Source organism: Penicillium coprophilum, assembly GCF_028826855.1.
Source record: "Penicillium coprophilum strain IBT 35676 chromosome Unknown utg000004l_segment0_segment0, whole genome shotgun sequence".
NCBI lineage: Eukaryota > Fungi > Ascomycota > Eurotiomycetes > Eurotiales > Aspergillaceae > Penicillium > Penicillium coprophilum.
In genome coordinates this window covers 2,697,489-2,711,832 of record NW_026622723.1, presented here as the reverse complement: position 1 = coordinate 2,711,832, position 14,344 = coordinate 2,697,489, and the positions used below count along the sequence as shown (strand labels likewise).

The following is a 14,344-nucleotide window of genomic DNA, read 5'->3' as shown; positions in this document are numbered from 1 at the left end:
GAATTGAAGTTGGGCTCGTGTTTCATCAGCTTACTACTTTAAAGTTGCGGCGTTGCTGGCTGTCAGGGCTAGACCTTGCACATGACAATATGATTATGGTGGCCAAGTAAATTTTATACGAGGGACATCTGACAAAAAATACACTTCTGATTGGTATAACATGAATTCATTTACATCGTCTTTACTTCAGCTCCCATTTGTCGCCCTCGGACACAATCTCCACGGGCCGTCGCTCATCTAGTGACTTGCGTCCTGCATCGAGAATTGCCGTTGTGGCGATTGTGTTGCGTAGAGTGGGCAGTGGGCGGGCGTCCAGTTGGTCGAGGGTAACACGGCCCTCGTTCACAGCTGTGACAGCATCGATGAACTTCTCGAAGCTGATGTAACCGTATCCAGTCTGTCCGCTGAAGTTCCCTTCTTCATCGGGAGCGTAGCGCATATAGAATCTAGTAAATCGGAGTCAGTATGAAACCATGATGCAGCACTGTCCTGGGAATGGGGCTCTTACGGGTTGAAATGAATCAGACCCTGCTCATCACCGGTCACTTCATAGCCACGCTTGGCCTGGTTAACGCGGATCTCGCCGTTGGCGGCCATATCTGTTCCAAGGTGTTAGAAGAGATCTGACTATGACTGCCAGAAAATGGAATCACTTACAGTGGAAGTACTGGTTCGAGTGAACACCCGCATTTTGAGGTGCCGTCCAGCTAGCAGTATAAACACCAGTGGCAATCTTCGCCGGGTCATCACGGCGGCGCCACTCCACGAGGAGGGTGATGGTGTCCTCGGTCTCGGGGACACATCCAAGCGCAGCAGCGGTACCCTGAGAAGCAGTTGCTGTGACCCGCACAGGCTTGTAATCCGGGACCATGCTCTCGCAGATATCAATGTGGTGAGAGTTAAGGTAGTAAGAAATATCGGAATCACGACCAGCCCACGCCTTGAAGGTTTCAAGCTGGCTCTTGGGCTGGCTCATGTAACTATAAAAGTAATTGAAGTCACCGAGGGTCTTCGCCTTGGCCCGCGCATCAGAGTATGCAGGATCAAAGCGCTTGTGGTGCTCGATGAAGACAAAGACGCCGTGCTTGCGCGCGGCCTCGACTAGAGCTAGGTGGTCTCCTAGCCGCTGGGTTGCTGGCTTAGTGATGAGCACGTGGATGCCGCGCTCAATCGCGTACAGTGCAATGGGGTAGTGGGTAGAGTCGGGGGTGAAGATTGTGATGGCGGACCCTTTGGGGAGGGCATCAATGGCGGTCTTGTATGCGTCTGGGTCGGTCTGGTCGTCCGCGGGGAACGAGGTAAATGAGGTATCGAGGTTATTGTAGACTTGAGAGATGTTGCGGTGCAAGTGGTCGCCTGATATCGTAATTAGCTTCTTGTTCGCTAGCTTGATCTTTCACTCAACTTACGAATACCGGGGAACTTCTTGCCCGACACTCCCACCATGCTCAAGTCGCCCACTTTGCCTCGTCGGCGCAGGTCAAATAGACTGAGACCTACCACGCCGACCTTCTTGTCCGAGCCAGATGCACCACCGCCGACAAAACCGGTGGTGTACTCGCCAGTGCCAACCTGTGAGCTAATTAGCTTGAGATCTACTGCGGGGAGTCATTCTGCATACCATCAGAACGCTAGGAGGAGCCATGATGTCTGTTAATTCCGAGATTTTGATTGAATTCCGGGGGGTTTCTGGGGATTTCTGGGGAGAAAAGGAAATTTAAGATAATTCACAGAAAAAATATCAAGCCGGGATGTTGAATTGCTGGATATAATTCTTCCGGCGTTTGAAATGCCAACTCAATAGCCGTATCTTATCGGCTGAGGGTTTTGATGTTATTTTTCTTTTTCCACCTCAGTTCTCCCCAGAGAGATCTATCTACACTATACACTATACACTACACATTAGACACTATAGCACTTGCTTCCCATCTCAATTGTCAATTTCTCCAATGCCAAAACTCATGGCCTCTACGCCATCACCGGTTGAACTGCGCGTTTACCCGTACCCCTCCCCCACATTCTGCTGCACTTCAGTCTAATTGGTGGAAGATGATTCTCCGCCATACAAAGTGCCTCGGACCATTCGCCGACGTGGGGGAAGAAGTTCATAAGTATGCCAAATGCCAATATGAGATGTTTTGATTGTATACCCAAACTCCAAGTAGGTCCTTCTATTGAAAAAAAATCAGTGAACATCAGCTCACAAAACAGAATCATGTCGCTCACTCCACTCCGCCCCGGCGTTTATGCGCCAACAATGACCTTCTTCGATGCCGAGACCGAGGAACTCGACATCCCTTCCATTCGCCGCCACGCTGTGCGTCTGGCAAAAGCCGGTCTGGTCGGCCTGGTGACCATGGGCTCCAACGGCGAGGCTGTGCATCTCAGCCGCGAAGAGCGCATGACCGTCACTCGGGAAACCCGGTCTGCTCTTGATGAAGCTGGCTTCTCCAATGTTCCTGTCATCGCCGGCGCCAGCGAGAACAGCATCCGCGGAACCATCGACTTGTGCAAAGAGGTCGCGGCTTCTGGTGGCGAGTACGTTCTGATCGTGCCTCCCAGCTACTACCGCGCCGCAGTCGGCAACGATGAAACCTTATACGAATATTTCACAGCCGTTGCCGACGGCTCCCCGTTCCTATTATTCTTTACAACTACCCCGGTGCCGTCGCTGGCATCGATATGGACTCCGACCTCATCATCCGTATTTCCGAACACCCTAACATTGTCGGCACTAAGTTCACTTGTGCCAATACCGGCAAGCTGACTCGTGTCGCTGCCGCTCTCGGCGCCATCACCCCCTCCTCACCTTTGGCTCCGGCTGAGCGTACCGCAACAGTCTCCAAACCCAACGCCAAGCACCCATACGTTGCCTTTGGCGGTATTGCCGACTTCAGTCTGCAGACCCTCGTCTCTGGCGGTTCTGCCATTCTTGCCGGTGGAGCAAACGTTCTTCCCCGTCTGTGCGTTCGCATCTTCACCCTCTGGTCCGAGGGTCGTCTCACAGAGGCCATCGAGGCCCAGCAGCAACTCAGTGCTGCTGACTGGGTTCTCACAAAGGCTTCCATTCCTGGCACCAAGGGTGCTATCCAGTCATACTACGGTTACGGCGGGTTCCCTCGCCGACCTCTCAGCCGTCTTACTGATGCACAGTACCAGACTGTTGCTGATAAGATCAAGTCTGCTATGGATGTGGAATTGAGCTTGCCCGATGTGGTATAATGGATTGGTATATGGCAAGGAGCTACATCTAAAGTCTAGTAATATAATTCCAATGCACATATCTCAAGGTTCATGACCTCGCTTTTTGACTTGAAGTTTACACCGTTTATTGTAATATCCTCTGCGCTTGTACCTAGTACCCGCTTAGACCAATGTCCTGAGACTACTTGAATGGTTCTATCTACTTACATATGTTGTAATTTGCGGGTATGTGTGATGACCTGAGGCAAGCTGTAACCTGAGGTTTGATATGTAATAGCTACTTCATCCAAGTTCCTCAGTTCTAGTCCTCCTTTCCCAAACTGGCATAGTTTAAAACAATATGCTTTATGCCTAATATCACGTCGGAGGACATCCACTGAGAACCGTGACGCTCACACCTATTTCGTATTGAAGGAAGCGGACGAGCTTTTGGCTAGGGCCTTGTAGGTCGAATCGGGTTGAAGCCTTAGGTAGTATGATCACCTCTCAAAAAGTTATTCTTCTCATCTAAATATGATGAACACTATATACTCAAAACCCTCTTAATATTTTTAGGCAAATACTCCAAGCCATGTGCGATACTGCCGTATATTGAGAGGTATGTCCCGTCAAATGAAAACGTTCGCCAATGGAATTGCGCCAGAGGATACCCTTATGCCCGATGAAGTTCTCCCAGTACGTTCAGTTTACTCATAACTCCGTTCCTTACACAATTTCTTACTGAGCTTTGGCGAATCCTCCAGACTATCATCATAGTCTTCGACCAAAAATGCCGTATCCGTGTGCCTTACGGTTACTTCGATGGTAGATCTCATATTCCATTTACCCCGTTCTTGAATTTTAGAGAATTTACCGAAGTCAGATCGGCCACCTTGGATGGTGTTATGGGTCAGATTGACAAGGAAAAATATTACGACATGATGCACTCGCTGCTTCGGGCGTGGCCTCTGGATCATCATTTTACCACTCTCGCTTGACTTTAAAACCACTAGAACTATAGCGATATACGGAATCTTCGTTAAGCTATGCTGCCTCGTTATAGCTTTGAACGGCTCGTTAATATAGCTAGCTTTCCCTTTGACGTCTTTGGGAGCATTCGATCTTAACTTGTGATCTTCTCTGTCTACATCGACTTTACTAAGGCTTTTGTGAGTGTCACACCTCCTCCAAACTAGTATGTAGGCTTTACTAGCAAGTAATTCCATAGTAGCTCATATACTTGCAGATAGAGTTGCTTGCCCTTGACAATAAATTAAATCCGTAGTAGTAAAGATAATGTGGGTTCGCCTTCTCAGTGCAAGTACATCTGACTTGCCCCCTCAATATTGATGGCTAGCTTTGGACTTCACTTTTGGTTGATTTTTCAATCGAAAATTCAAAAGCGGCATCAATGACTCATCAAGCACAGAAAGACCAACATTCCAAGTGACCAGTCGTTCTTCGTGCCTCAATGACGTGGAACCTCGTGGATTGGGGGCCGGGGTGGGGGCCAGGGCCAGTGTGACCTGGGTGGTTCATCTGTTTTTCATCCATCTCATTGGATTTCTCGAAAAGAACGTCCAAGCAAACAATACAATATGGCTGTGTCGAATCAAAAGCTTATTCTATTGACTGGTGCCACGGGGTTCATCGGGTTTCAAACACTGTTGGATGCCCTCAAAGCCGGATTTCGAGTACGATGTGCAGTCCGCAGTGAAGAGAGGGGAAATGTTCTCTTGTCCAAACCAGCATTGCAATCACTACAGCAAGACAGCCATGAGTCACCGGTGGAGATTGTTGTCGTGCCAGACCTGGCCGCTCCAGGTGCCTTCAATGAAGCTATTCTCGGCGCAAGCTACGTGATCCATGCCGCATCCCCACTCCGATCTACTCAGCCGGACGGCGACCTAGAAGCGGAGTTCGTGGGCCCTGCCAAACGGGCTACGCTCGAGATCCTCGAAGCTGCTGCCAACATCGCCTCTGTCGAGCGCGTGGTTATAACCAGCTCGGTTGCGGCGTTGATATCACCCACGGCCTTTACGGGGTTGAACCCTCAAGACCCGGACCACCCCTTTACTTCGAGCAGTCGTGTGCCGTTAATGAAACCGCCCTTTGCTCATCCGAGCATCGCCTATATGGCCTCTAAGATAGCATCTCTGGAACTTACTGAGACCTGGGCGAAAGAGACTAATCCTAGGTTCGGCATCGTCAACATCCATCCGTCATGGGTGCTAGGCCCGGCTGCATGGGCCGGTGAGGAATCTCAGGTGTTATTGGACACAAGCAATGGACTTGTACTCAGGACGATTGTACAAGGCATCAAGTCCCCGTATCCCCACATGGCGGGTGCTGTTGTAGATGTTCGCGACGTCGCCCGTCTCCATATCCAGTCATTGCAGCAGACAAATATCGTTGAGGCAGGGGGTTGTCGCAGTTTCATTGCCAGTACTCCTGGGAAGTGGGAGGATATTCCAGGGATTATCCGGAAGAATTTTGTTCAGGAGCTTCAAACCAACTCGAAACGTCTTACTGTTCTGGGTGAACAGACGTCGATTCCACTTGCCATCGATTCGTCTGATACCGAGCTCTCCTTTGGATGGAAGTTCACGGACTTGGAGCATATGATCACCGATCTCATCTCGCAGTATATTGAGCTGAAGTGATGGTGTCTAATTCTTTCATTTGTGACCGTTCTTCCCTGACGTCTACCCATGTAAATACCCATGTAAACCCCAAACCCTAAGCCAAAGCCCTATATCATCCCACTTCTTATCGTTGATAAGGCCGGGTATATTAATTTATCCTCGCAAGCTCATAGGTGGAAAAACTACTGGATTGGGGTTGATGCGAGAACCCGTCCACTAGATGAAGGGGCCTGTTATCAGCTACGTAGCGTGAATGTTGTTAGTCCTACCCCACCAAATAAAGCAAACCACCCCACGCCGCCCAGCCTCTGTCCAGTGTCTTCGTGTCTCTCGGACGATATCGAATCCCGCATCTGCGCTCTAATTGCCCTCGGTCGTCAGTTTGCCCGGTGGAGCGGGTCCACGGGACAATGTCCGAAGGGGGGAAGCGGCTGTGAACAGGAGCAATACGTAGCGCCATGGCTTTTGAGATTATATCCCGCGAAGGAAGAATCAGGGAATGACTCGCGATCCCCGCTTGTGAGGGTCTAACTTTTAGTAGCGTTGATATACCCCCTCCCCCGCTTGTCGCCTGGTTTCTACTTTTCTTTTCTTACTCCTTTTGCTTCTCTCGTGTATACTGCTTTGCTGCCCGCTATCCCAGAGCATAGTCATTTACAAGGACTTCTTCAGATCAACCACTTATTCTTATCACAATGCCTTACCCTGAAGAAGCTGAGGGCTTCCAGGTCGATGGACCTGACAGCTTCACTCAGTTCCACAAGCGTCACGTATGTGCCCTTTTTATGTGTTCGCTAGGATATGCGCTCACCTAGATTGATTGAGATAGTTTAAGCTGAAGCCTTTCGGCGACTATGGTGAGTTAGCCTGTGCGACTATGTTTCTTCCCGATGCTGACCGAGTATAGATGTCGACGTGAAGATTGAGGCATGTGGCATTTGCGGCAGTGACGTCCACACTATCAGCGGTATGGTGATTCCGCGGAGAAGTCAAGCAGAAACACTGGCTAATGCATTCCTACAGGAGGATGGGGTGATCAGAAGTTCCCTCTGTGCGTGGGTCATGGTACGTATTTAGAATGGTACAAAATGCTACTGTCTCTATGCTAATGACCATTCTAGAGATCGTCGGTCGGGCAATCCGTGTTGGACCCAAGGTCACTTTGATTAAGGAAGGCGAGCGCGTTGGAGTTGGCGCGCAGTCCTACTCCTGCGGCAAGTGCAAGCAGTGCCGCAACGACAACGAGACATACTGCCAGTTTGAGGCGATGGACACCTACGGCTCGAAGTGGCCCGACAGTGGTATCGTTAGCCAGGGTGGATACTCATCTCACGTGCGGACACACGAACACTGGGTGTTCCCTATCCCTGACGCTCTGGAGACCAACTCGGTTGCCCCGATGCTGTGCGCCGGTCTGACTGCTTACTCGCCCTTGGTGCGCCATGGTGCTGGTCCTGGCAAGAAGGTTGGAATCGTTGGACTTGGTGGCATTGGTCATTTTGGAATCATGTTTGCTAAGGCGCTGGGTGCGGAAACGTGGGCTATCTCGCGTTCTCGTGCTAAGGAGGCGGATGCTCGCAAGCTTGGTGCTGACGGTTACATTGCTACTGCTGAGGAAGGGTGGGAGAAGGAACATCTATGCTCTTTTGATTTGATTATCAACTGCGCTAACTCCTCGGAGGGCTTCGATCTTGCGCGCTATCTATCCATGATGGATGTTCATGGACGCTGGATTAGTGTTGGTCTTCCTGAGGAGGAGGGCCAGGTCATTAAGGCTCAGAACCTTATCTCTAATGGTGTTCTCATCGGTGCTAGCCACCTGGGTAGCCGTCGGGAGATGCTTGATATGTTGCAGCTGGCTGCCGATCGGGGTCTTAAGGGTTGGGTCGAGGAAATCCCCATCTCAGAGGAGGGACTCAAGGACGCTATGTTGCGCATGAAGAAGGGCGATGTTCACTACCGGTTCACTCTGACCGGGTATGAGAAGATCTTTGGGTGAAGGGACATATTCGGTGTTGAGAATTAGTGTATAACCGGGGTCAACATACAAAACTTAGGTGGCAGAGGGCTGGGAGGTTAGGGGTGTTTAATTATGAGGAAGTTAGAAATTGATAACATTTCCAATAATAGTACTGATCTACCCATGTGCCACATTCTCCGAATCGAATCCGGCTGAAAGAAGTATAAGCGGTTGACCAATTCAGATCGGACTGCATTTAGGTATGTTTCCAATATTAGATCTGGAAAAAAAAATAGGAAGCCTGTCATTTTATTCTCAATAAAAAAATATTAAAACAGTAATCGCCACCGGATCCAGTTGGTAAACGGTACTTCGATCCGCAGCCAATTTATCATGCCGATCCAAGTCACTGTTACTCCGCACTTCCGGTTTCCCCCAGGATTTGCCCCCGATCCTTAAAATTCTGAACCCATGCAGGGGTGAGTACCGTAGAAGTACTCAGTACCTGTTCTCTTAGTAGATTAGTACTTCAATGCTGGTACCAGCGACTACTTGGCAACCTCATGGTCGAACCAATCACTCCTTCCAAATTCACCGCCCGATAACTCAGATCCATTCTGCTTTCTGGAACTCTTCCGCCCTTTTATCTTCTCCTTGCGCCTTCGTTGTTTTTTTTTTTTTTTTTTCGTTATCTTCTCTCTATATTTCATTCATTAATTCTTCTCTCTTTCTATCTTTTTTCTTCCCTTGGGTTGGAGTTCGCGAACAGTCGTTGCTATATACAATCTTGTTGGACTTATCTTACAGAACCCCCCCAAGATCAAGCGTCGGTCGATTGATAAGTAGACCGCACACAAAAAAGCCTTGTCACTCTTTATTGCAACAAGGGCCAGTACATATCGGCGATTACATTCATCCAATTGTTGTTTAATTTGCCCTCAATACACCAACAACCTCGGTTATGTCGCCACGAGAGACCAACGCCACCTCCACCAGGCGACGATCCTCGTTGTCGTTTCGTCCGCGCCCACGCACTGCTAACCATGCAGCCCCAATGTCGAAAGAACCTGTCTTGGACACATGGGAGGAGCCATATTTGATGGAAATTTGTCAGGATGACCATGTGCCGGTCGTGGAGGAGATCGACCCATTCTCGAATGCGGCGCCGCGGCGCCGTGCTGCTAAAAGTTTTTCGAGTTTGAAGCATCCCGTGGATGGCTTGGTTGCCCTCGGCCGCCGCTTGTCCGTCAGTCTTCGCAACAAGCCTTCCAAGCAAACACCTCCTGTCACTGATGTCACTGAGGACATCAAATTGCTTGATGAAGATGAAGACTGTCACTATAACCCCACTGTGAGCCACGCAAACCACAAGCGCATGGCTTCCGGCAGCTGGGATGCCCGGTCAACTAAAACACATTGGCACCAAGGATCCACCCACCAGGCCTATAGCGTCAATCGGCGCCCTTCTTTGAATAGTGTGTCTGCACTGCAGGGTTTCTATGCCCCCACCGGCCGTGGTCGACATGTTCCTCCAGTTCTGCCAAATCACATGTCCGGAAGTGCAGCGCGCGCCGCAGCTGCAGCGCAGAATGAGCAAAGGGAGGCTGCGCGACTCGCTAAGGCGGAACTGGAGAACAGGATGCTCGATATGAAGGTTCCGCGGGACTCGGAGAGCGGTATATGCATCGACCTGCGCGATCGATCGGATGTGTCAGATGCCGATTTGCTGGGAATCATGCGGCTTGGTAAGGATGAACTCCCTGGTGGATAGCGCGTTTGTTTTGCTGACTTTTTGTTTCCTCTTCAGATCCTGTGGCTCTGCTTCCGGCCGAGATTACATCACACATTTTTTCATATTTGGACCCTGATTCGCTCATGGACGCGGAGCTCGTGTCTCGCACTTGGTATAATGCGTCTTCTTCTCATGTTTGGAGGCACGTATTCCGCAATTCATATGGCCGGCGCCCAGCAAGTGAAACGGCCTCCAAGCTAAAGCTGTCATCCGGCTTGGGGAAGTCAATCCCCAATCAGGACTGGAAGAAGAAGTTTCTTGTTCGGCGTGCTCTCGATCAGCGCTGGGCTGATGGCAAGGCTGCAGCCATATATCTTCAAGGTCACCAGGACAGTGTTTATTGCTCTCAATTTGACGAGTAAGTTCAGATCATGGAGTCATCGTCGTGCACTGTTAACAATTTTCTAGGGACAAAATCATTACTGGTTCCCGTGATCGAACAGTCCGTGTGTGGGACGCACACTATCCATGGTCGTGCAAGAAGATTATTGGGCCCCCGGTCGCCCGGACTTTCCGTCCTGGTCCAGTGAACAGTCCAACTTCCCAGGCCACAGGGTGCTCCCCCTTCGTGACTATCACTCCGCCATGTCCTACGTTGGATGAGACAACTGAAATCACTGCACCATTGGAGGAAGAATCGATATACCACAGCGCATCAATCCTGTGCCTACAGTTTGACGAGGAGATCATGGTCACAGGCTCTTCAGACTTCACCTGTATCGTGTATGACATTAAGGACGACTATCGACCGATTCGCCGTCTTTCTGGTCACCAGGCCGGTGTGCTTGATGTATGTTTTGATGACCGGTATATCGTCTCATGCTCCAAGGATACAACCATCTGTGTTTGGGACAGAAACAACGGTGAACTTTTGAGGCAGCTCAACGGTCACCAAGGGCCAGTGAATGCTGTGCAGCTACGCGGCGACCTTATTGTGTCAGCCAGCGGTGACGGAGTTGCCAAGATGTGGAACGTGATCTCAGGCCAATGTGTCAAGGAGTTCACCAGCAAGGACCGTGGACTTGCATGTGTCGAATTCAGTGACGATGGCCGGACCATTCTCACTGGTGGCAACGACCGCATAATTTACCAATTCGATGCTAACACGGGCGAGCTCGTCAACGAGCTCCACGGACATTCGGGCCTCATCCGATCCCTCCATCTTGATAGCGCAAATAAGCGCATCATTAGCGGTAGCTACGACATGAGCGTCAAGGTGTTCGACCGTGATACGGGTGATATGTCCATCAACTTCCCTGGCTGGACCACAAGCTGGATGCTGAGCGTGCAGTCCGATTATAGACGCATTGTTGCGACGAGTCAGGATTCCCGGGCTGTTATTATAGACTTTGGATATGGTCTAGACGGGATCGACCTCTTGGAGGAGTGATCCATTTGCATTTGTTTATAAATAGCTTGCTCTTCTCAGCGTTGCTTCTTACCATCTGTGGGCTTGTTAGGTCATTTTTATTACATACATGTATAACATGTATACATTGCTAGGATTGTGGGAGTTTGGATATGAGGCCCCCCGTCTTGGATACACTTTGGACCAGGTACTGGACTATTGGCAGAATAGACTCTTGCTTTTGTTTTTCTTACACATATAGCGTCAGTGCAATTACATAGCTAGCATATATTACCCTGTATATTTCTATCGCGGTAGTCAATTTACTTCAAATGCTCTGTGACCTTGTCGCATGAAGTGACAAGGGAATTACAAGATTAATAGATCGGCCTTTTCTGCTAGCTAAATATGGCGGCGAGGATGGCGGTAGGAATGGCGGTCAATCACCCAAGTTGTAATGCATGAGTCAACAACTTGATATTTTGAGTGATAACATGACAGACGATTTGATATATAAATTTGACTTGTTGCAGTGTTATTGCGTCTCACTTGACGATGTAATAGTTTCATGCACTGAGATACTAACTCAGACTACAATGTGATACCTCAGCTAGGACCTGACACCTCAGGCATCAAGTCAATGATTAACTAATCGATCTGTGATTCGCCAGAAAAGGTGGGCTAGCGCCAGTGTGATCCGTGGGATTTAGCATCAAAACAATCCCTCTGCTGTTTCCAATCGACCACACAAGCAGAGACTACAAGAAGTCCTGGACTTGCGGTGTAATATCTTCACCGAGCTTCTTTCCCGCTTAGCGATCATCTCAGTCTCATTTTCCGCTTTAGCGTTTCGATTGATATCTACTTCTACCCCACCATCATGAGTGAATCCAGGTTCGCCTTTTCTCCTGTTCCCCGCCATCTCGCGACCAAATATGGCTTTACTGACGCCGATCAACTTATGTTCTCAGACAGGAACTGCTCGCATGGCTTAACAACCTGCTGCAGCTGAACCTTACCAAGATTGAGCAGTGTGGAACCGGGTATGGTTGATCAATATTCTCTCCAAGTTCGGAGGGCCCGCGGGGCGATCTCTTTTCTGCATAGACCATATGGGCTGACCTGATATTTTGTCTATAGTGCTGCCCTCTGCCAAATCTTCGATTCGATTTTCAGTATGTTATCACGACTTGCGCAATAATTGAGAAAGGTGGATCGGTAATCGTTAGAATATATACTAACTGGATGATTTCTTTGTTCAGTGGATGTTCCCATGTCCCGGGTCAAGTTCAACGTTAACACTGAATATGCCTACCTTCAGAACTTCAAGGTTCTTCAGAGTATGTGAAGGTGGATTCCAGAGCGGCCAACGATCCCCTTTTTAACATGGTCAATCACCCAGATGTCTTCGCCCGTCACCAGGTCAACAAACCCATCCCCGTCCAATCCCTTACAAAGTGCCGCATGCAGGACAACCTTGAGTTCCTCCAATGGGTTAAAAAATACTGGGATCAGCACTACCCCGGTGGTGAATACGACTCCGTCGGCCGACGCAAGGCCTCCGGCGCCCCTGCTTCTGTCGGTGCCGCCCCCGGTTCACGTGCCCCATCTGCTGGCAGCGCACGCCGTGGAGTTACCCCGACAACTGGCGGCGTCCGTCCCCGAGTCGCCGTCGGTGCGGCCAGTGGAGCAGCCACCGCTGCTCTGCAACAGGAGATCTCGACACAGAAGGAAGCCATCGCAGGATTGGAGAAGGAGCGCGACTTCTACTTCGCCAAGCTGCGCGATATTGAGCTGCTGCTCCAGAGCGCCATTGAAGCCGATCCCGAGCTCGAAAAGGAGGAAGATACGCTTGTTAAGCACATCCAGGGTATTCTATACTCGACCGAGGTCCGTTCCCTTGATCTATTCCCTGAGGATTCCCCCAACTGACGGTTATGCGCTCCCCACTAGGACGGCTTCGAGATCCCTGCTGAAGGAGAAGAGGTTGCGGCTGACGAGCTCGAGACTTTTTAAAGTGAAATGAGTTCTAGAAGAGGACAGACTCGTTACTAATACCCCCACGTCTTCTATTCTCTTTGCATTGTCAAATAAGACGAGCCGAGCACATAGAAAGTCACAAATGCATCCTATTTTTTTTCAGAGTGGTCTGACCCTTCGGCTTAAAATAGGTTGATGGAGAATGGGATCGGCACCTGATTCTCCAGTACAACGTATGGTGGGATCAAGTGGGACAATGACAGATTTTTTTTTAATTGTCATTCTATTGGGGGAAGTAGTCCAAGAGGAACACATCTACCTTTACAATAGCGTGTATCTCTATTGACTTCCATATCCCTAACCCTTGCCTCTGAAAATAGCCCAAAAACGCTAAAAATGATAATTAAACCTGCATGGCAGACTAGTCCTCAATGGGACTAGTCACCTTGGCCAGAACCTCATCTGGGCCCTGTCACTTTTCTATTCGTTGTATCTGGCGGTACCTGCGTTGAGAACTGGCTTTTGTTTGGGGGGCAGGTTTTTTTCTTCTTTCCTTTATGATTTAGCATTCAATTTCAAAACCTCGTCCTAATTTAAAAGCAGAACAATCTGTCGGTCCCCGAGCCTAGTTTGTCAACACGGGTCGTCTAAGGCTAGGCCTCGATAGGGGATTGTTGGGTCCAGTCTGGGTCTTTTTCATCATTTCCCCGTTTCGCCTTTCTTTCGTGTGTCTCGCTTTTTGCTTCCGTTTTGCTTTCTTCTTGGTCGCTTTTTAAAGTCCTGCTTTGCATTTTGTCTTCGATCCCCTCTTGACACTGAAAATTGTACCGAGAGTGTGACCATACTACCCTGAAAGCCGTCAATCCCGACCTGCTTACTCTCCCGACATATTAAACACTTTGATATTCCTCTTTTTGGTTTCAGATATCCAAAGAACACAATGGATTAGGAAGTGAGACTGGCCTCTCTTTTTTGTTTTTCAATTCCAATTTTCTTGTCACTCTTTTACTGCAGGTATGTGTGATCAATTTCGAGGCTGTTTGCTGTACGCTTGGGGATTTCCTCAATTAAATCCATACTGATTCCATGTAGTCGTTTGTACGATTGCCATTTCCCTCCACATAACTGTGCGCCACATATCACGATATTTTTTTCGAAGCAGCTATTCATACTACGCTTTTGCTGATCACAACGTTTGGCTTCGCTGCGAACATCCATTCATTCATACTGTCGACCGGGTCATTCCTTTCTCGGTCCGATAATCTATCAATCTTTCCACTCCAACGGTGCGCACGCTAGAACGTGTCTTTCTTTCGTTTACATTACATCTATCTTTACCGGCTTCGATCTTACCAGTCCAATTCTTCGAAATACTACGAAACTCAACCTCTGCGAGGATCAACGATACATTCTTTGTGTGCTACTTTGTCTGAATA

At 49.3% G+C, this 14,344-nt stretch overlaps 7 protein-coding genes across 7 annotated transcripts; 5 read left to right on the top strand and 2 right to left on the bottom strand.

Moving 5' to 3' along the window:
• Positions 1-181: 181 nt before the first annotated feature.
• N7500_005453 (Gfo/Idh/MocA family protein) lies at positions 182-1,645 on the bottom strand (the record flags this gene model as incomplete). Its single annotated transcript, XM_056676598.1, has 5 exons — positions 182-446; positions 509-599; positions 658-1,356; positions 1,410-1,572; positions 1,622-1,645. The coding sequence occupies 5 exons, from the start codon at positions 1,643-1,645 to the stop codon at positions 182-184; spliced, it is 1,242 nt and encodes a 413-aa protein (XP_056531598.1).
• A 570-nt stretch (positions 1,646-2,215) lies between these two features.
• N7500_005452 (dihydrodipicolinate synthase family protein) lies at positions 2,216-3,222 on the top strand (the record flags this gene model as incomplete). The annotated part of the gene is made up of 2 exons (XM_056676597.1): positions 2,216-2,538; positions 2,616-3,222. The coding sequence occupies 2 exons, from the start codon at positions 2,216-2,218 to the stop codon at positions 3,220-3,222; spliced, it is 930 nt and encodes a 309-aa protein (XP_056531597.1).
• A 1,559-nt stretch (positions 3,223-4,781) lies between these two features.
• N7500_005451 (uncharacterized protein) lies at positions 4,782-5,846 on the top strand (the record flags this gene model as incomplete). Its single annotated transcript, XM_056676596.1, has 1 exon — positions 4,782-5,846. One exon carries the CDS (start codon positions 4,782-4,784, stop codon positions 5,844-5,846), a length of 1,065 nt encoding a protein of 354 aa, XP_056531596.1.
• Positions 5,847-6,093: 247 nt separating this feature from the next.
• On the bottom strand, positions 6,094-6,288 carry N7500_005450 (uncharacterized protein; the record flags this gene model as incomplete). The annotated part of the gene is made up of 1 exon (XM_056676595.1): positions 6,094-6,288. One exon carries the CDS (start codon positions 6,286-6,288, stop codon positions 6,094-6,096), a length of 195 nt encoding a protein of 64 aa, XP_056531595.1.
• A 235-nt stretch (positions 6,289-6,523) lies between these two features.
• N7500_005449 (NAD(P)-dependent alcohol dehydrogenase) lies at positions 6,524-7,827 on the top strand (the record flags this gene model as incomplete). Its single annotated transcript, XM_056676594.1, has 5 exons — positions 6,524-6,598; positions 6,658-6,685; positions 6,736-6,795; positions 6,852-6,893; positions 6,950-7,827. 5 exons carry the CDS (start codon positions 6,524-6,526, stop codon positions 7,825-7,827), a joined length of 1,083 nt encoding a protein of 360 aa, XP_056531594.1.
• Positions 7,828-8,749: 922 nt separating this feature from the next.
• N7500_005448 (F-box/WD repeat-containing protein) lies at positions 8,750-10,970 on the top strand (the record flags this gene model as incomplete). Its single annotated transcript, XM_056676593.1, has 3 exons — positions 8,750-9,533; positions 9,596-9,938; positions 9,989-10,970. The coding sequence occupies 3 exons, from the start codon at positions 8,750-8,752 to the stop codon at positions 10,968-10,970; spliced, it is 2,109 nt and encodes a 702-aa protein (XP_056531593.1).
• An 838-nt stretch (positions 10,971-11,808) lies between these two features.
• On the top strand, positions 11,809-12,944 carry eb1 (microtubule-binding protein BIM1; the record flags this gene model as incomplete). The annotated part of the gene is made up of 6 exons (XM_056676592.1): positions 11,809-11,822; positions 11,900-11,971; positions 12,069-12,103; positions 12,191-12,268; positions 12,331-12,818; positions 12,882-12,944. The coding sequence occupies 6 exons, from the start codon at positions 11,809-11,811 to the stop codon at positions 12,942-12,944; spliced, it is 750 nt and encodes a 249-aa protein (XP_056531592.1).
• Positions 12,945-14,344: the final 1,400 nt, after the last annotated feature.